This window comes from Prunus mume, linkage group LG7 (assembly GCF_029339155.1).
Source record: "Prunus mume cultivar Tortuosa linkage group LG7, ASM2933915v1, whole genome shotgun sequence".
NCBI classification, from domain to species: domain Eukaryota; kingdom Viridiplantae; phylum Streptophyta; class Magnoliopsida; order Rosales; family Rosaceae; genus Prunus; species Prunus mume.
The window spans coordinates 7328033-7348080 of NC_142704.1; the positions used below are offsets into that span (position 1 = coordinate 7328033).

The 20048-nt window shown below is 37.9% G+C and overlaps 4 protein-coding genes across 4 annotated transcripts; 2 read left to right on the forward strand and 2 right to left on the reverse strand.

Moving 5' to 3' along the window:
- Positions 1-5827: 5827 nt before the first annotated feature.
- Positions 5828-7845, forward strand: LOC103338371 (S-adenosyl-L-methionine-dependent methyltransferases superfamily protein). The gene is made up of 7 exons (XM_008241567.3): positions 5828-6311; positions 6427-6622; positions 6716-6825; positions 6928-7006; positions 7111-7178; positions 7447-7513; positions 7623-7845. Exons 1-7 carry the CDS (start codon positions 6099-6101, stop codon positions 7733-7735), a joined length of 846 nt encoding a protein of 281 aa, XP_008239789.3. The 5' UTR covers positions 5828-6098; the 3' UTR covers positions 7736-7845.
- Positions 7846-9995: 2150 nt separating this feature from the next.
- LOC103338294 (protein JINGUBANG) lies at positions 9996-11410 on the reverse strand. Its single transcript, XM_008241487.2, has one exon. It carries the CDS (start codon positions 11372-11374, stop codon positions 10169-10171), a length of 1206 nt encoding a protein of 401 aa, XP_008239709.2. The 5' UTR covers positions 11375-11410; the 3' UTR covers positions 9996-10168.
- Positions 11411-13666: 2256 nt separating this feature from the next.
- Positions 13667-15735, reverse strand: LOC148915351 (uncharacterized). Its single transcript, XM_089041890.1, has 3 exons — positions 15485-15735; positions 14252-15313; positions 13667-14136 (listed from the first exon to the last, which is right to left on the reverse strand). Exons 1-3 carry the CDS (start codon positions 15733-15735, stop codon positions 14043-14045), a joined length of 1407 nt encoding a protein of 468 aa, XP_088898016.1. The 3' UTR covers positions 13667-14042.
- Positions 15736-16395: 660 nt separating this feature from the next.
- Positions 16396-18218, forward strand: LOC148915352 (serine/threonine protein phosphatase 2A 55 kDa regulatory subunit B alpha isoform-like). The gene is made up of 6 exons (XM_089041891.1): positions 16396-16401; positions 16548-16667; positions 17058-17249; positions 17345-17436; positions 17690-17808; positions 18155-18218. The coding sequence occupies exons 1-6, from the start codon at positions 16396-16398 to the stop codon at positions 18178-18180; spliced, it is 555 nt and encodes a 184-aa protein (XP_088898017.1). The 3' UTR covers positions 18181-18218.
- The last annotated feature ends 1830 nt before the right edge of the window (positions 18219-20048 follow it).

Consider the following 20048-nt stretch of genomic DNA (forward strand, 5'->3'; position numbering starts at 1 on the left):
TAAATCGTCTGCTATATCAAGAACAAGAAAGAGAAAAAGAAAGGAGGACATAATAGGAAAGAAAGAACAAAACCAAGAATGGCATGCATTTCACCAAAAGGACAAGAAACAGGGTTTCACAAAAATCTTGCAAAATATACTCCCTAACATGCCTCGTCTTTTGTCCCCACATGATCATCAATCAAGCAAAACAGCACATTTTGTAGGTCTTGACATGAGCTGTGTTCCAATGAAACAAGCGTGTATCTCATGCCCAAGACCTGACTTTCTCAGCAGAGAGAGAGAGAGAGAGACTTAGAAAATTGATCCCCCCCTTAATTTCAAAGTTCAAACTAGAGAACAGCTGGACCAAGTTAGCCAACATCATAAGAAATTTGTATGTGTGTGAGTGCATGCATTAGCTATCTTTTATTTTACAAATATGAAAATGCATATATATTTTCAATCAGGTTCCTTGTAATATTTATGTTAAGAAGTGGATTAGTCTGATGAGATCCAAGTTAATCCAATCAAACCTAGCAGATTAAGATTCCATGAATGAGCCAAACCAAATTAACCGAACCCTAGCTGGCGGATACAGATGTACTGTTTTGCAGAGCTTACAGCAGCAAGGCATTGAAGTTAGAGACTGAGAGAGAGAATGGAAGCAGCTCTTTCAGAACATGCATGATTGCGCATGTTTTCAAGAAAACAGAAAGAAAGAAAAACAAGACATGAGGATGCAACACTAGAATTTGCCTAAATAATAATATTGCATCATTACTTAAAACAGCAGTATGCAAACAAATTCTTACAACAAAATATTCAGCCCAAGTGCCATGATCATCATGCTCTCATATGTTTGCACAGAAGCACTAATTAGATATGAGTTGAAATGGAACACATGTTGCTTAAAAAGAAAAGAACTTTACTTGAAAGCAGATAAAGATAATCAAAATGAAAAAAAGAAAAGAAAAAAGAACCTAAGTAGCCAAAAAAATTCAGAAAGTAGGTATGTGGATTTGCTAGGTTTGAGGTAGCAAATGATCGGACCGAGATGCTTGATTCCCCTGGAGCCAGAGAGTTGGAGCCTTTTGCCGGAGGAAAAGACCCTTCTCTAGTGCTCACTCATACAAGTATAACTAGGGTTTCCATGATCTCATAAGAAGTAAAAGTTATGAAGCCTATGCCAGCTCCCTCCTTTTCTTCTTCTTGTGCTTGTGCTTCTGGTTGTGGTTGATCTTGAGCTGCTTCTTGCTTTGGAAGTAGAAGTACTCTTGGTGATGAGAGTTGAAGAAGAAGAAGAAGAAGATGATGATGGTGGGGTTGGTGGATGATGATGATAGTGATGATGATGATGATAAAGGAGGAGGGGGTGAGGGGGTAATGATGGAGGTGGAGAGTCAGAGGGAAGGCCAAGGAGGAAGGCATCATGATTGCTGTTTGGTTCGTCTGTTGAAACTTTGAACAAAAATCCAAGCTATTGTGTGTTATCATGAAGTCCTTGGTTTGTGGTAGCTTTTTTCCATGCCCCCCAGCTCCTCTTCTCAAAGAAAAGATTTCTACATTTTCTATATGGGAAAAAGGAATCTGCTGCATCAATTGTTGGACCGTTTCTAAATATCCCACTAATTATTCCTTTATATTTTTTGGCTCCACAAAACCATTACCATGACTTTTTTTTGTGCGTGGCTAAGTTAGAAAGGGGAGGACAGAACTCACACATGCGAGTATCACGAGACTCACCATTAAACCATTACCACGACTTTACTCAACATGTTTCTTTGTACCACATATATTTAACTACGATTAACTCCACATGTTAAATTAATCACAGAGTCACAATCTGAACAGAAAATCAAATGTGTGACTTGGAAAAAAGAACGTTAAAAAGGAGTTGGGTTATTTTCCTTTATATTCTTTTAAGAGTATATTGAGACTCCAAACCAAAACTTAGAAAGCTTAGGTGGAGGGTTTACATTTAGCTTAAAATTTTCAAGTTCTTTTCTTTATACATGCTCTATTTTTTAATTGACTACAGTAAAAGGCTGTTTGTGACTGTTTTCTGTATGTAGAGTTTGATGAAACCCTCAAAGCTTTATCGGGTTTAGTTAAAGATGCAATTGGCAGGCCAACATATATAACCATTATATATATAATAAGAAATGAATTAAGAATGGCAGAGGAATCTAGAACTGATCAAGAATGACAGGGGTAGAGAATCAAATAATATGAGAGAGTACTTAGAGAGAGAGAGAGAGAGAGAGAGAGAGAGAGATGAGAGATTTGATATATAGGGAGAACTTGTGGCCTTGTGAGCTAGGATATAATGGCTGTCCTGCAAAAGCATTTTGGGATGCTAGCAACAGTAGTCGATCTTCTTCCTATAAAAAACAAAAGTGATCATTTTTTTTCTTTCAAACTTTTAATTTTTATTGGAAGCTTGGAGCTTGAAGCTGGATAAAAAAAAGTTCAATAGTGCTTCCAGAAAAGGGATAAGATTCCCAAAGAAGCATATTTTGAAGGTGTCACCTCAGCACTCTATCTATGCCTCTGCTCTGATCATATTGATACTCAAAGTACTCAATTAATCTTCTTCTTTTTTTAATTTAATATTTTCTGGTGTGTGTAGTTTGCTGTGTAGGTGAAAGGTGAAAAATCCCAAATCCTGAACCCTGAACTAGGCATGAAGGAATATTCAATCAATCCTAAACATTACTATAGATATCAGAGATACTCTCTACTTTCAAAATTTATGCTTAACATCATTCTCTTAGTTTGTCTAATTTGCATGTAGCTCTCACTTCTGCAATATTTATAACAACTCAAAGTGTTACTTCTGAACAATAATTAAATCCCACCATCTTGGTCTAATCTAACCCACCTAGCTAATATTAATTTATCTTGAAAATGCAAGAATTGGTGCCATGGTTGTAAAAGTGATTTTGGCCTTAGTGATAGTGCTGCTATCTTCCTTTCTTCCTCTTCCCTTCCCAGATAGTATTTGGGAAAATTGTAAAAAGCTAAGGCCATGTTTGGTATCCTACTCAAAAAAGTAAATTAAAAAACTATGATTCTTTTTAAAAACATGAGTTTTCATATAGTGATTTTAAGATCTAAAAACTTGTTTGGTATTGAACTTTAAACTATTTTTAAGATCTAAAAAATTGAAATTAAAATAAAAAATCCTAGATTCCCAAATTGAAATTAACAAAAGAAAAGGAGGGAGAGAGAGAGAGAGAGAGAGAGAGTAGAGAGATAGGAGAGAGAAAGAGATGGGAGCGGAAGGAGAGAGAATGAGAGAGAGAGAGAGAGAGAGAGAGAGAGAGAGACTATAAAACCTCATTCTTTTTGTTTTTAATAAGGGTAAACGGTCGAAAACTCCCCTGAATTATAACGCTTTTCAAAATGCCCACCTTGAATTATTTTTTCAACTAATTTAACTCTCAGACTATTTTAAATGGCCAATTTAGCTCCTACCGTTAAGTTTTTAGACTTCCATCCAACTTTATGTTAATTATAAGGGTAAGTTTGTCATTTTACAAGGATAATATCAACAAATAATAAAGAAAATATTAAATCATGATTTCTTCTTTCTTTGTCTTTTTTTTTTAATTTTTAATTATATATTATTTTTCCTTTTCCTTCTTCTTCCTCCCTCTCTTTGGACACAAACCCTCATAAATAAAAAATAAATAAAAATTCCTAGATCTGCAATCCTGCCACCAAATTATGTAATAAACTCCAAATAGCTATTTTATCAAAAGCCATTTTGTCAATTCCAAAAACTCAATTTACCAGAAACTTTGAACACCATAAACTCATTTTAGCCCAAAACTTTTGAAACTCTGAATACCATAAGCTCCTTCGAAATTAATTTCTTCAAATCGATCAGTTGGATTTTATGGGCCAAAAGCGTGGCTAGATATTTCTCATTCTCCCCCAATTTGCCCAGAGACTTCTCCGTCGCCCTTAGCTTGCTTAGAGATTTGTTGATCTTCGATGTCTTGGCAAGGAGCTCATTGTGGCATGAAGCCATCGTCAAGGCATGGTCTTGACCTAAGGTGAGCTCAGTGGCCATGATATTGAAATGCTAAACTGAGGCAAAAGGGAATTTAGGGTTGGTTGTGGGTATGAAATATAAGTTAAAGCGTGGAATTAATTCAATTGATCAATATGCTTTCCATTCATGCGTAAAGTTATGGGTTCATTAATCTTGATTGGAGCAGACCATCAAGCCATGGTTTGTAAATTTCTAAACTCAAAACCTAGAAAGAGGAAGGAGAAGAAATCTCTAAACCCAAATTGGTTTGCTTGAGAACATTGCAGATTGGTTTGCTTAGAAAAACATAGCAATCTCCATGGCAGTGTTGTAGAGGTAGGTATATCTTCAAGTCCTCCTCCTTCTCCACCTTCGTTGTTGCTCTTCCACTGGAAAAACATCCACATCTCTTTCACTGAAAAAACCTTGCAGATATGGGATTGCAGAGAGAGGGTTTGGGGGATGGGGTGGGGAAGACGTTGATTGCTAGGGTTTTTTTGTTTTTGTTTTTGGTTTTTTTGGTTTTTTTGCCTTTTTCGTTTTTAAAGATTTAATTATTTTTAACGGAAAATTGGATGAAATTACATGGAAACTAACGGCATGGGCTAAATTGGCCATTTAAAATAGTCTGATGGTTAAATTGGCTGAAAAAATAATTCAGGGTGGACATTTCCACAAGCCTTATAGTCCAGGGGGTTTTCGGCTTTTTACCCTTTTAATAATGGGGTGTTTTTGAGTTTTTTAAAATGGGCCTACCAAACGAGTTTTTGTGACTTTGGACTTAATATATGTTTTAGAATTTATAAAATTGGATCCAAATAGGATACTAAACAGGCCCTAAATAGCTTAAACAGTTGATAAGAGGCATTTGATCTCCAAATAGTTAAAGTACTGTGAACTTGAGTAAAACTGATCTTAAATTCACATTTGCAAAATCAACTCCAACCAAACAGAGCTTTTAGATTATAGTGAAGGTCACAAATGGGGGGGCCTATAGTAGAAAACAATGACTTTACGTTTGACCCTGATAAAGTGGTGCACTTGAACCAGCCTTTTGTTCCACTTTGTAGGGTGTTGCAACCAATGTAGTCCGATGGAAAAGAGAACCCTAGCAAAAGAAAAGAAAAGCAAACATTAGGAGACTCAAATAATCTTTTTAGCACCAAACAAAGTCCAAAACCAAATATCAAAAGTTCACAGTATTTCATGTCTCACAAGTCTTTATCAGTGCTTGTTTGATACTTCACACCAAGCCATCCATCCATGTATCCAAAAAGAAGTTGTCACACCACTTTCTGTTGTATTCCATTAACATACAAAACATAGCTTAATTTCGATGATCTTTTTGGCTTAGTAATTTATAACAGATCTGGTTGACATTTAAAATCACGGGTTTACTAGGACAAAAGTTTTCTTACCCATGTGCCATGTGCCATTGCCCTCTCTCTCTATCTCGCCTATCAAAAGAAGAGAGAGATATAAAGAGAGGGGCAATGACATAGAATAGGGAAGTTTTTCTCTGTCTACCGGCTAATCTCTGTGATTTCATCAATTAGGTTAACTGTTTACCAACAAGAAGGCAAAAAAAAAATTGAAAAAAGAAAAGGTAGGTGATGAGTGAGGCAAGAGCTCCTATGACTCGACAGGAAAAAAAAAGTACTTTTTATTCTATCTTTCAATCTTTAACTACTATGACCTGTTTACCTCTGATCTGGATATCATCATTACATTGAGAAAGTGGGTTGACACCTCCCCTTCTTGCAAAAGTATTATAAACAAGCAAACATCAAACTGACAAAACAGAGCATGCACATACATTTTCTATTTCACACTAATTTAGTGTTCATAGTAGCTTTGGGTGCAGGTGAAAAGAATTGAGCAGAGTCAAGGCCAAACCATACCAAAGTAAGCCCAAACATCTTGCTTCCTCAGCCATAAATTTTGATTTATGGGCTTCAGAAACTTAAAATAAATAAAGCCCAGATTCTGTTTTTGTTAGAAAGAAGAGCCCACGTTCTATTTTATTCGAATAAGAGATGAAATTTGGTCCGTCAGCAGCGGCAGAGAGCGCGCGAAGATGTTAGTTAGCCGTTGCGTAGTTCCATTCTCTCTGGGGACTTTCATCAAACACCTTCCCATATCAAAGCGAACGACTTTCTGTCCGTACAGAATCAGACCCAAAACCATAACCACCACCAGAATTCTCTGCTCCTCTTACTTTGAAACGTTAGATTCGCACCAGAAAGAGCAAATCCATCTCTACGTCGACACTCTTCTCGAATGGAACCAGGTATCTCTCTCTCTCTCTCGCTCCACTTATCCTCTGTTTGGCTGCCGAGAATATGGTGGGAAAATTAAAAGGACTTGAAATAAGATTGCAATTGATGAAAATTTTGAAATTGCAGCGAATGAATTTGACCGCTGTTAAAGAGGTGAATGAGGTAATGGAGAGGCACATTGACGACTCGCTTGCAATCATACCACCTATAAGAAATTCTTATCTTTCTCATTGTAGCCCTTCTTCGTCAAACAACCTCAGCCTTGTCGATGTGGGCAGCGGTGCGGGTCTTCCTGGATTGGTTTTAGCCATTGCTTGCCCAGGTAAGCAAATATTTTTGCTAAAGTTCAGATTTTTATATTTTCATAACATGTATATAAATAAAGCATATACCTTGCTGCTGTTTTGATGGGTAGGTTGGGAAGTGACCCTCATGGAGTCTATGAATAAGCGATGCCTTTTTCTGGAGCATGTTGTCAGTCATATTGGTTTGTCAAATGTTCAAATTGTAAGAGGAAGAGCAGAGGTATTGTTTTTTGTTCTTCAATGAACACTACAGATACTGAGATAGAAATTGGTTTCTACTGGATGTATCAAATTGAGTATTTGAAATTTTGTTATAGGACAGAATTTGGGGCAGGCTCTTTGTTTCAGGGAGAAATTTGATGTGGCAGTAGCCAGAGCTGTTGCAGAGATGAGAGTTCTAGGTAGGAATGAAAATCTCCTGTCTTGGTTTCATCTGTGTATTTTCAAGATTTCAAATTGGTTCATTACTGTCTTAGTTGCTGAGTCTTGTTATTTTGATGGTCAGCTGAATACTGTCTACCTCTTGTTTGCGTTGGCGGTTTGTTTGTAGCTGCAAAGGGCCATGATCCGGAGGTAACACATCAACCGGTTCTTTCTGAAATTGAGTTAAAAAAAAAAAAAAAAAAAAAAACTATAAACTATAAACTAAACTAAACCTATCCATTGATACTAATACCACTATGCTATATAAACTATTAACAATCTTGGGGTGTGTATATTCTTTCTATGGACTTATGATTTCTTTTGGCAACATGATGGACTGTCCATCTTTTCTTTAGTGCAATGAATCTTTTTAGAAATGAACAATTAAGCACTCTGCATATTTCGTACATTTGAACAGGTGGAAGTTAGGAATGCAGAAAAAGCAATTCAGATATTGGGTGCTTCCGTACTGCAACTGTGCCCAGGCATGTCATATTCTCTATTTGAAAATTTAACCAACCCATCATGTATATGGTTATGATCTACAGATACAACGACAACATGTTTACTAATGTAACCTCTATTTGTATCCAGTGGAATCGCACAGCCCGTACGGACAGAGAACTGCCATTGTATGTTTGAAAACGAGTCCTACCCCGAGGAAGTATCCTCGCGATCCAGGTACCCCAGAGAAAACACCACTGTAAATAATTAAGATGCCCATTTCAAATGTTCTATTTAGTAGGCATTCCTTTCCCATTCATCAGTTGTTTGTGTAACAATTTCTACTTTGGAAATGAAATGCTACAGTTTACAAGTTGCTGTCATTGTGTGTGGTGTAGATTGGTGTAGGCGTTTCTCCGAATAAGTTAGTGTTGGATAAATCAAGAGAACTTTCATGATTTTCGTTCTAGCTTTTGCAGAGCTAACACTTAAAACAGGTATTTAAATAAGTGAAAATTTTCTAGGAAAAGACTAAGGGGATGAGTCCATCTACTCATGAAGAGCTAGCAAGTGCTATCTGTTGCAATATAACAAGTAAAACTCTGAATACTCAATTAGAGTAGTAAAACTGGGGAAATCGACAATTAGTTTGATGTATTGTATCCAGAATGATGTTGTGTAGAAGCCTGGAAATCCATAACAGCAAGATTGACTGGTGCCCTGCTTAAAGAATGAAATTAGCAAGATTGAATCTGCAGCAAGATTCCAGATTCAGGAAGAAAACAAATATATCTGATAAAAACAGGAAGATGAGAACTGAGCATGAACTGCTTTTCCACCATTAAACTACTGCTAACTAAGTCATTAAGGCACCTCATTTGGTGCCAAACTTACCTATATTTGTTGAATTGTAACCCCTCCTCTTTTTTAGTCAATATGTACTTCATGGGGGCCTCTCTGCTTTTTTTTCTCTGCACAATCACAGACGTACATACTTTAGTGTATGTCTACCTTTGGCCAACACCATCCATCCACCCCTTTTGATCTCAAACTTTGGGTATTTAAAGTCACTTTTTGTACTATATAAAATTAAGAGAGAGAAAAAGTTGAGCATTGGAAACCTTGGCTAAGCATGCACGTAATCAAAATTAAACTTAAGTTTTAACTTCTTATACAAGATTATCCAAGTGTTAATTTTTTATTATTATTAATGATGATAATTATCTTTGAGAAAGTGTCAATGGCCCCAAAGATAAAAGTAAATCTCATACCTGTTATTCCTGATTTGGGTCAACAATGTTACTTGCATGATAGCAATTGTCAAGGAGTGGGATTTGATTTGAGACAAAAAGAAAAAAATTTGAATTAGGTTAGAAATAATGGTGTGAGAATATTAAAATGACTGTGTTACCTAACTTCACCTCCACTTGTAATAATACATTTGTTTAGGTCAAAGTTTAATCCCATCCCATCGATTGACAGTAACATGTTAAATTGCCACGTAAACATAGTACAAAATCATTTGTTTATTACAGTAAATAAAGGATATGATGTAACTAAGTAAGTTAACAAGCTTTCATTATTGCACACTTGATGATTAACTACTAATTAATCAGCTTGGGATAAGTCCTGCTCTCTGCTCCTATGGAAGAAGCTTTCCTCTTATTGTGAAAAAAAGGTTGATGCAGAAAATATCTTGCTTTAATTGCCTGAAATGAACCCAACTTGGAGCCGACAAAGGAAGATATATATTGAGAATGTGGACAATGGAAGGTGAGATTAACAAAAGAATGAGCCAAAAAGAAAAATTAGCGACTAATCGTCACCACAATGCATGCTAATTGCCAACCAATCCTGCTTTAAGCAGAGAAGTTTATCTCTTAGCCACTTTTTTTTTTTTTTTTTGTGTGGATACCATGAGGTGTTCCCACACCCGAATGGTGGGATTAATCCCTGCTTAGGGTTCAGCTTGCCCCTTGCCACAAAGTGCTTCCAACAGGTTTCGAAGCCTTGCCATTGAGATACTAGGTAGTTCGCCAACTGCAACACACCTTGTAATTATCTCTTAGCCACTATTAAGAAACTGTTTCCATGTTTCATATATTTTATTTTTCTTGAATTTCAGATTTAGTCTCTTTGAAAAAAAAAAAAAAGTATAAGCAATAGTCTAAACTAGAGACGAGGGGGATTTCTAGACCCGTTAGCCTTTTGAGTTCGAATTCATTTCAAATTTGGTCAGAAGTCAATTATTGGCCCTAATATATTTTAGGTTTCCCCATATTTTCCCACTTTTTATTCTTATTTTTATTATTTGTGAGGTGGGGTTCCTATCTGGGACGCATATTTGTTCATCAATTAAAAAAAAACAAGGTTTTTCTATTCTTATTGCTATTGTCACTTTGTGACAAACAACATAAACATTTGGATATTTCTAATATATTTTAGCCAGAGCATCCACAACAGTGGACTCCCATATGCATGTTGATAGAGAAATCCCATACAATAATTTAGCGCACACAAATAGAAAGCTCATAAATTATTTCATCTCTTTTATTATATTAATTATGAGCTGAGAGAAATTAAGAAGAGATGGCACAAACACAATCTCTCCTCTCATTGCCTACGCCAAAACACTAAATTGCCCAGAGACTCAATTAGAGGAAGATTAACAAGTAATTAAGAAAGAAATTAAAACCCTAATTACTAGGAACAAAGACCTGCCAGACTTTGATGTCACAGTCCAAACTACCACTGTAAATAATACAAGACATGTTAGATGAGCTGCAATGGTCATCATCAACTGCAGCAGTTAAACACTTGACAGGACCATTATGCCCTTCCAAAACTGCTAAGCACGTGTAGCTTCTATCAACCCCTCTCCAAATTCTTATGCTTTTGTCTGCAGAGCCACTGCAGACCAAGTCAGAAACCACAGCCAAGCACAAAATTGACTTTGTGTGCCCTCTAAGCGCACCCACAACCTCCATGTGAGCCTCAGCTTCCTTCTTCTCCCACACCACAATGGACCTGTCGCATGCCCCCGAAAACAACACACAGCCATCTCTGCTCAGAGCAAGCGCATTCACCCCAGAATTGTGCTTCTCTAATGTGGCAACTAAATAATGTTTCTTTTCTCCCAAGTCTTTTCTCCACACCTTGATTCTTTTGTCTGCTGATCCAGTGTAGACATGTCCATCGTTTGATGATGTGACTGCGTTTATCGCATCATCGTGCGCGTTCCTTACTGACTCCAGGCATCTGAAGTCTGTTGTGCTCCACACCTTGAGCGTTCGATCCCACGAAACGGAGTACAGAAGCTGCTCATCACTTGACAAGGCCAGGGCAGACACAGTGTCCACGTGATGAACCCATGTGCACTTCTTGTGCCTTCTTATTTGGACATGGTTATTGGGCATCAGGAGCTTCGCAGCGCGGTCGCCAAGCGTTGGAAGTGTGGCTAGCCGCGAGCACTTTTGGCGATCGTGCTCGTGGTGGGTGTTGATTTTCCACACTCGGATTTTGTGGTCTTGATGAGCACTGAAGAGCTTGTCACCTGAAATTGCTAAGGACTTCACGGCACCCTTTCCAGCAGCCACCATGTTGTGATCAAGAGTTGGGTTTTCGCTGTCGAATTCGTGTAAAGAGTTGCACCTCCACGACCTGATTTCTCCGTCGGAAGAGCCGGTGTAGATGAAGTTCCCAGCTAGGGTGAGGGAGGATGTGTAGGAGTTTTGGCCTTGCAAAGTGGTGAGGCAGTGGTGGCAGGTGTTTGATTGATTGTGGGACTGTGAGGCAAGGGAAGGAACTGACTGGAGGCTTGGCTGAGAAGAAATGTATGACAAATCTTGTTGGTCATGACGATCACTGCTTGAATAATACTGATAGGATTGGTGGCATTCCATGGCTCATGTTGGAGAAGGAGTGTGAGAAGAAAGTGAATTATTATATAGAGGGTAGAGAGAATATGGGAGCATTTTAGGAGGCCTATTTAAAGATATATATAAAATAATAGATTCTATGTTGGCAAAAGGTGAAGAAGCAATATATTGTAGGGCCTGTTTATTAGGTGGGTGGAGAAGCACAGGAATTAGTTTTCTGCACTGTGGTTTGGCATCCATGATTTTTATCAAATGCTGCATTTCCTCTCTCACTCTAAACTCTAAAGCAGAGGCAGCCTGGGACAGAATCAGATGGTTCTGTACCAAAGTTTTTGGCCACCATTTGATTGATGAGTTTTGTCCATATAATTGAGCCAAGCACTCCACTAAATTTATATAAAAATAAATCCCTTTTTTGGTGGAGAAATTAAGCTAGATTCATCCAATCAATTCCCTCCACCTACAGCAATATTGGTTTGTGATTAACCCAAGTTTAATTATGGTCTGATTGCCACCTAATTAAATATGATTTGATTAATTAATCTTTCTGCTGAAGACATGTGGAGATGAACAGAGCCTTCCACCTTCACATGCAAATGCAACTATACGCTGATTTCATTTGATGGGGTTTTTTTGCCTGAAAAAATTATCAAACCACCTGCAGAAGAGAAAATAAGACAGAAAGTTGATCGATTGGTTAACCAGGTTTGTGAAGCCCCATGTGACTTCGGCTTTGGCATAATTGCTTGCTTGATGGTCTATTTCAATTGACTCGTTCATTCTTGCTAGCAATATGGTTTTTTTTGTTGCTATTCAACCTCTGTTTTTTTCCCTGAAGATGCAATCAGACGGGCAAGGAGGGCCCCTGAAGAAATGGGAACCTTTGGACCTGTCAAAGAATGATAAGCGTTTTGTGCTTTCTTATATTGGTCACTATCATCTTGTAGGTACAATTTTATTTTATTTTCATCTTTTTGGCTACCAAATCATATAGTCCTTTTGGCGCATTTAAATTGTACACCCTATGACATTGATTTGCCCTCTCACCTCAATGTAGCTTTAGGGAGAGTGTAGATGTAGAAGGTAGGTTGTAAAGAAAGAACTAATAAGAAGAGAATGAGAATGATGTTTTTGGATGCTAATTGTGCTTTGAATGCAAAGACCATTGGCTTATCGTTTATGCACGTCTAATGGCAAAGATGTATATAATTTACGTTAATTCTTTTTCTTTTCTTTCTGAAATTGTAAAACTTGAGAAAATAATGAAAACGGGAGTCAAACTTTCACGATCGTATGAAGTACGAGTAGTTGATTTGTGTCTTAAATCAATTTTCTACAATGTATTAGAAAATTTTATGAATGGTTTGAAAATCATTGCGAGAGTGGTTGGCATGTTTTTGAGTCCAAATTGTCTTTTTCTTATTGCTCATGAACTATAAGAAAAGTCGCTTGCAGTCGTGTTCAATGTACAACAGAGCTTTCATCAAAAGAAGGGGAAAAAGTATGTATTATGAAGCTTTTTTTCTTTTCATTTCAATTGTGAGATTATAGTAAACCCTTCCATTTATGTTTATACTAATTAAACAGCTTTTGGTGGGACTGAAGGAAGGGACCAATTTCCTTTGAAGGAATGAAATCTTATTAATTATGAGTGTGATGAAAGCAACATGTGGAAGTGGGATATATATTCATATTCAGCAAAAGCCTTACCCACCTGCTTTGGTTTAGTTTTCTTTAACTTTCAATTGCATGCATCATTATGATGCTTGAATAATGGGGTCTTCCCAGCACTAAATGCTATGACCAGAAACATATCACTGATACAATCCAACTTACTACTCTACACACCCTGTATCCATATTTGTGTGTTGGTCGGTCCCATGCATTCTATATGAGGACAATGGCTACCGGCTCATCAACCATTCATCATTTTATGCATCTTTCTGTTCTTCGCCTCAGAGCAATGTTAAGGTCAGTCGTGCATGAATACATGAACTGATCTGACCGCTTGAGCGGTGTTAAGCTCAGTCGCACATGCATTTGTTCGTTTATACGCTATCAATCCCAACATTCTCCATAACATTATATACATAAAGCCCAATAAATAAAAGCTTTCCTCTTATTGGGTTTCATTAAAATAAGGCCCAACAAACACAATAAGGTCCAAGTCCCACCAAATCATTTTAGCATCACAACAATCCAATAGCAAGGAATATTTCAAACCCAATCCACCCAACCCATTAACTTCGGAATTTAAAAGAAAAAAAGAATCATATTGTTGAATTTTGTTTGGGGTGTTAAGTTCGATTAAAGTCATAATTCAGGGATAAAATAACTGAAAATCCTTAAGTAAATGAAAAGATTTCATAGACATTTCTTTCACATGACGGTTTGTGTGCCCTCGTTGGCCGGCAAGGGCACAAAAAACCACATAGCAAATCATGCATATTGATTTGACCTGACTAATACAGGAGCCATATCAAATCGTTTTTCCTACGTAAACCAAAGAAACATTCAGGTCAAGAGGGTGGTATCACAGCATGAGCTAGCTTAGGCATCAAGAAACGCTTCTTCCTCCCACATGTTTCCCTTTTTTTGAAATACCTAAAAGTAATTTATTTACTAGTGAAGCGAGGATGCTAACTTACTAAATGGCTGCTTAGTGGTCACACAGCTTGGCTCCTTGGATTTTCTATGCTTGGCTTTTCCCTTCATGGCTTTCTTGGCTTTTTTCTTGCTTCATGGCAATCATTCTTTCGTCTTCTGGTTCAAAATCATCACTCTCACTGAGTCATAATATCATAAACCATATAAAAGTCACGTGCCATACAAATGTAACATAATTGAGACATAACAATTAATATCCTAGATGAAAACACAAGAAACGTGAAGGAAACTTACGGTGAGAAGCTGAAATTGAGTGAGAAAGAAATAGAGTCCTTCACATCCACAGCACAAATAGTTGAATTTAAGGTCTTGATATAGCTTTCTCCTTCTCCAACAACAATTTGAAACATGGTGATACAAATATACTGACAATCTGTACAATTTTTCTGCTCGCCAGTCCCAACATGACAAAAATCATGGTTCCCCAAATGAACCAAATATTCTGTCAAACCATATTTAAATGGCCAATCGATAATCTCCAGTCCAGATAATATTAAAGGTTTGCTTAGTGAACAGGCAGTACAACCTTCATCACCTTCATCCATCTTAACAGTGAATTCCATAATCCCCATACTAGATAAGGCATAGATAGTTTTGCCTACAACCACACCCCTCCCCTGAAAAGGAATGCCGTCAATTTTCACTTGATGCCATTTATTTGTACTTACATCAAAAGCCATGACTTGGGCACGGGATTGATTGAGGTCACACATTGAAAACAAAATAAATCCATAGCAAACAACATAACCAACTATATCTAAATCGTCCCAATACTCAGCCCAATACTCACATATAAATGGATAAGAACAAGGCACTTCGTCCCATCGATCAATAGAAGGATCATACATCTCAAAGAACGGCTCCGGAAGTGAACTGTCGCATTTTGGAGATGCAAGATAATAGAGTTTCCCATACGCAGAAACAAGAGCTCCAAATGGCCTAGGACCTTTAGGGGGCTTCAAAGGTAGCAATGACCCAGCACTTGTGTCAAACATAAACCCATCCAGTGACTTGGGATTCTCAAGTTCAAAAATTTCATCGATAGTTTCCTCTGGAAGTAGGTATAACTTGGCACGGTTGAAAATCCTCGCACCCCGAATAATATAACCACCGGTGAAATTGGCTACAGGTTCAAGAAGTGGGGGTTCAAGAGGTTGGGGTTCATCACTAACTCCTCCTCCACCAACATATTCTCCTTTTTTATTAAATTTTACTTCATACAATGCTCCACTATATTTGCCGCCAGTAAAAGACACCACTAAAAACACAGATCTAGCTTCACCCTCCGTGGGAAAGCTGGAGAGAGAGAGAGAGAGAACAAATCAAGTTAATACTCGAAACAACGTTCCAGACAATCTGCATAGATTCATATACCAATTCAAATTTAAGAATATTTATTTATGTACTAGAAGAAGCTGGTTATTTTTAAGCGAGAATCTTTGAATAAAGAACCACTAAGTCACTGACCTTCGGTAAGCTCCTCTGGCGCTAGCAACAATCGCGCTAGCAATTTTGGCGCTAGCAACTCTGTCGCGTAGTGGGCGAAGCTTCTCCAAAACTGATGTCCACAAACGTTCCAGTTGGGCTCGCCGGCCAACAGCCTCGGCTAGAGCTTTCTCGATCTCTGATAACTTGCCCTGAAGGTCCTCAACATCTTGACCCGAGGTGAGCTCAGCGGAGGCGGAGGCGGAGGCTTGGGATTTATTCCCACCCTCCATCATAGGAGGCTCTCTGATACCTTTTGCTCAATTGAAGCACAAGAGAATTCAGAGTTGGGGATGCTTGCGGTAGAGGGACCTTAGGGTTGGGTATGAAATTTAGGGTTGCGGTGGAAGGGACTTTACGGTTAGATAAAGGATATAGAGGGACATGAAATTTAAGGACACCAACTCTAATCCTAACAAAACCTCGGTGGATATATTGTCACAGTTATACGTCCACACTCCTCTCTAATAAATTGAGGCTAATGCTTCCTTGCCCATAAAGAAAGAGAAACTCCTCATTCCCCAATAAGCATGTGTCATTTTATAAAATAAAGATATATATATATATAAACACGCATACTTATTGTACATTTTGTTTAGCATAGAAAAATTGGTGATGAAGAAATGGATTCTTTGTTGTTTATGATTATGGTTGACACTAGTGGTCTTAATGGTATTTTCATTCCGTGTATGGAAGTCTTTACAACTCAAAGTTTGCTAGATTAAAAAATTGCCTATATCCCATTAAGCAAAGGAAAAAAAGAAAAAGAAAGAAGAGGAAACCTCCATAAGAAACTATGCCTATCAATCGTTGGAGCTGGAAAGGGCCATAATAAAAGTGGAAGAAACAAAAATGCCACTCTTGAGAATTAGAAAGAAGAAAAGAAAAAGAATATGGAGGTGGTCTCTTTGATTAGAAACCATTCGTTGAATTGATAATATTAAGATGAAATTTGTGTTGATGCATGTATGGAGTGTACCAGTGCATATGATTTATTTTGTGCAATGCTGATTATTATATTATCATGTTATTACCTTTTACTCAGTTTGACTACTTAAAGAGTGTGGAAATTGAAGAGAAGATCAACAAAGTAAGATGGTGTGCAACATCTAGTGGATCCCAATTCATGCTTTCTACAAATGACAAGACAATAAAACTGTGGAAGGTACGAAATCTAATGATGAAATCATTTTAACTTCAAATGGTGGACATTGAGATTGATGGTAGTGTAGGACTTGGATTTGTTGGGAGTGGGACAGATATGGTTAGTTTGGTCATTGATAAACAACTGCTTCTAAGCAATAGAATTGTGTTCTTGGGTGAAAAATTGCATGGGAAGATTGGAAATTGGAAAATTAAAGTGCCAAATCATTATACATGAAAAAAAGAACACTGAAAACGAGGATAGAACATTTTTGTCTTGAAAATCATTGGTAGTTTGCATATTTTATTGTCTAACAACATTGAATAATCACAACCACACTAGATCCATATACAACTCTGTTAATATTGCTTGGGAAATGTTAACGTGGTTGCTTTCTGGTTTTGGGATCAGGTCAAGGAATGCAAGGTGAAGAAAGTAAAAGAAATGAACGCTCATCCATTTGCATGTTTAGATAACATGCTTCTGGCTGAAAGGAGTTTCGTCAGTAGGGAAGATAAACCAGCTGTTGCGAATGGCTATCGCCAGGAATGGATGGAGAAGATCGCTAAGAATGCCTCACCATCTCAAGACATGCATTCCAAGGTTGATACCCACGGTATAGTAAAGCTATTTTTTTGTATTACTCTTGTGCTGTTTGAATCAGTTTTTCACAGTGCACAAGTTTATTACGTGACTAGGCAGCTGACATGGAAGATACTGCTCATACAAGATGCCGAAAGGTGTATGCTCATGCTCATGATTTTAATATTAACTCCATCTCAAATAATAGGTAAAGTTTGTGGGTATCTTTATCTCATTTAGTTACTCTTCCTCTAGCTACAAATTTCCTTGCACATAAACTTAGGCTATGAGAGAAGCTATCTTTGTTTTTCCATTATGCAGACACGCCTCCTTTACTTGTTCTTAATTTGATTACTCTTATTTGTTGTCCAAATTGCAGAAACCATTTTGTAAAGTAGATAGTTATACACTTGCAGATGTATGCTTCTTCTAAGAGAGAATCTGTTTTAAACCTTGTACAGTGATTGTGAAACATTTCTTTCTGCGGATGATCTTAGAATAAACTTGTGGAATCTTGAGATCAGTGATCAGTGTTTCAATATCCTTGATATGAAGCCAGCAAACATGGAGGATCTTACTGGTATTCTATCCTCTAGTCTTTACATCTTATAATTTCTGCGAGCTTATATATATATACTAGAACATGCTATATTATCTTCAAACATTTTATATATTTTTTTTTCTGGATGACGATCTCTACCAGTTGTGATCTTAGTTTTGTTTAGTTGTGTTGATTTCATGCTTTTCCATGACCAAGATATATGTCACAATTGTGGAAAGATGGTTTGAATTCAAGAAAATGTTTGCTCAAAGGGCAGACGTATGTCGTTGTTTTGTAATCTGCACTAATTGATAAACTTTTATTCAGAGGTCATAATAACAACGGCTGAATTCCATCCCATTCATTGTAATCTGCTTGCATACAGTAGCTCAAGAGGTTTTATTCGTTTAGTTGACATGCGGCAGTCAGCTTTGTGCGATCACAGTGCAAGAATGTGAGTCTAATCAGAGTTTCTCACAGTTTCTTCTCGTTTTTGTGATCTGTGTATTATTAGTTAACCAGATATTATTCCTCACCTCCATTAGAAAGAAGAAAAGAAAAAGAATACATGTCAGTTTGTGGTTGAGCCACATGACTTGAGCCATGGGCCGAGAAGATAGCTAAGATAAATGACTTTTCTTTCGGATTGTGCCCGAAATTTGTAGTGAGACTCAAGTCCCCCACTCCCCAATGAACATATATATAGTGCCTTGGGCGGTTGCAACGCTAATGGGCTATTGATTATGGCCTCACACTCATCCTGCTTCCTTAGCTTGTTTGATCAACCCTAATAATAATATGAATTAAATTTAGGGTTAGGGTTAGGGTATGAACAACCCTTGGAAATTTTCCTTTACGCTTCCTTTCCACGTTCTAACTTGTACCAGAGCAGAACAGAGCCTCCTATCCTATTTCTACCATGGAGGGTCTCGTCGCTGAGCTCACCTCGGCTGAAGATCTTCAGGACCAGCTAATAAAGATGACTGTACGGCGAGATGAGCTCCACGCCTGGTTTCGGGAGATCAGGGAAGCCATAAACGCCGTTGATCTCGAGAAATATAAACTGAAAAAGGAGGTGATTCACCTAATAGAAGAAACGACCACTCCAAATATCCCGCTGATTGTCTACGACAGTACAAACAACGTCAACAACATTGTTAATCCTTACAGAAGGTCAGTCAGTGGCATGGCTTACTGGATTAATGTTTGTTTTACATAAATCCTCTCTCTCTCTCTCTCTCCCCCACTGTTTTTCCGGGAATATTGCTTAAGTTTTCTCTCGTTGTGGCTTTGACCTTGCTTAATTAATTATTCTCTCTAGGTAGCTAGGTGTTTGAAAATATTAACATGACATGTTCTGTATATATTTCCGTGTCCAGCTTGCCCATGGTGGGGGACCATACCATACTCCGAGTATGGCAAATCAGGGGAAAGCCATTTCTGTGTTTGTAGCGGTCAAGTATATTGAACCCCCATACAGTGGTGCAGTATTTGAAATACAATTAAAACGAGGAGGAGAAGACCATATGGGCGGTGGTACCGGAAGAGAAGGAGTCACTCATGAACCCCAACTAATTGAACCTATAGTCAAGTTATTTGGTCGTTATGCGATTCAGACTGCGAGGATTTTCAGCCGCTCCCAGTTATTTCTATTCCTAGAGAACGATATTACGCACAAGACACTGCATGGATATGCCTTTGTCAGTGGCTTCATTCGTGCCCCCGGGAGCTTCTAAGCGGGCTGGGGTCATTGTTTCTGCATATGGGAAACTTTATCATCTTGCAGCTCCAGTACACCCCGAAAAACTATCCTTTACGATCCTGCTACAAATCTGTGGACGCCTCTGCCTAATTTTCCATTTTATTCTACGTATCTTGCCAATATGCGTATAGTTGGTCATGCCGTTTGCTATGGCTTTATTTTGTTTTCAATGTGTGACTGCAATGAGCGGCGGTCCAAAGCCGCAGCTTTTCATGCGAGTACAAGTGTATGGCGTGAAGTGAAAATTGACACTTATGCATTTGTTCCTTTTTGAGGGAGGGCCATGGTTGTAGGCAAGACTATCTATACCTTATCTCAATATGGAACGAACATTCGAGCATTCTCCTTCTTCTTAGAGATAGATGAAGGTGATTTTGCTTGTTCACTAAACGCACCATTAAGATTGCAGGCCTGGAGGTTCGTGGTGGGCCATTTACATGTGGTGCTAAGCAAACAGAGTATTTGGTTCATTTGGGGAACAATGATTTTTGTCATATCCAAACTGCCCAGAACGATG

Excerpts from the sequence above, each read along its gene's own strand:
- LOC148915351 (XM_089041890.1), bottom strand. The coding sequence starts at position 15,735 with ATGGAGGGTGGGAATAAATCCCAAGCCTCCGCCTCCGCCTCCGCTGAG. Across the intron at positions 15,314-15,484 it reads GCCAGAGGAGCTTACCGAAG|CTTTCCCACGGAGGGTGAAG; the intron begins GTCAGTGACTTA and ends CTCTCTCTCCAG. Across the intron at positions 14,137-14,251 it reads CTCAATTTCAGCTTCTCACC|TGAGAGTGATGATTTTGAAC; the intron begins GTAAGTTTCCTT and ends ATTATGACTCAG.
- LOC148915352 (XM_089041891.1), top strand. Across the intron at positions 16,668-17,057 it reads AGACAATAAAACTGTGGAAG|GTCAAGGAATGCAAGGTGAA; the intron begins GTACGAAATCTA and ends TTTTGGGATCAG. Across the intron at positions 17,437-17,689 it reads AACTCCATCTCAAATAATAG|TGATTGTGAAACATTTCTTT; the intron begins GTAAAGTTTGTG and ends AACCTTGTACAG.
- LOC103338371 (XM_008241567.3), top strand. The coding sequence starts at position 6,099 with ATGTTAGTTAGCCGTTGCGTAGTTCCATTCTCTCTGGGGACTTTCATC. Across the intron at positions 6,623-6,715 it reads TTTAGCCATTGCTTGCCCAG|GTTGGGAAGTGACCCTCATG; the intron begins GTAAGCAAATAT and ends TTTGATGGGTAG. Across the intron at positions 7,514-7,622 it reads CGTACTGCAACTGTGCCCAG|TGGAATCGCACAGCCCGTAC; the intron begins GCATGTCATATT and ends ATTTGTATCCAG.
- LOC103338294 (XM_008241487.2), bottom strand. The coding sequence starts at position 11,374 with ATGGAATGCCACCAATCCTATCAGTATTATTCAAGCAGTGATCGTCAT.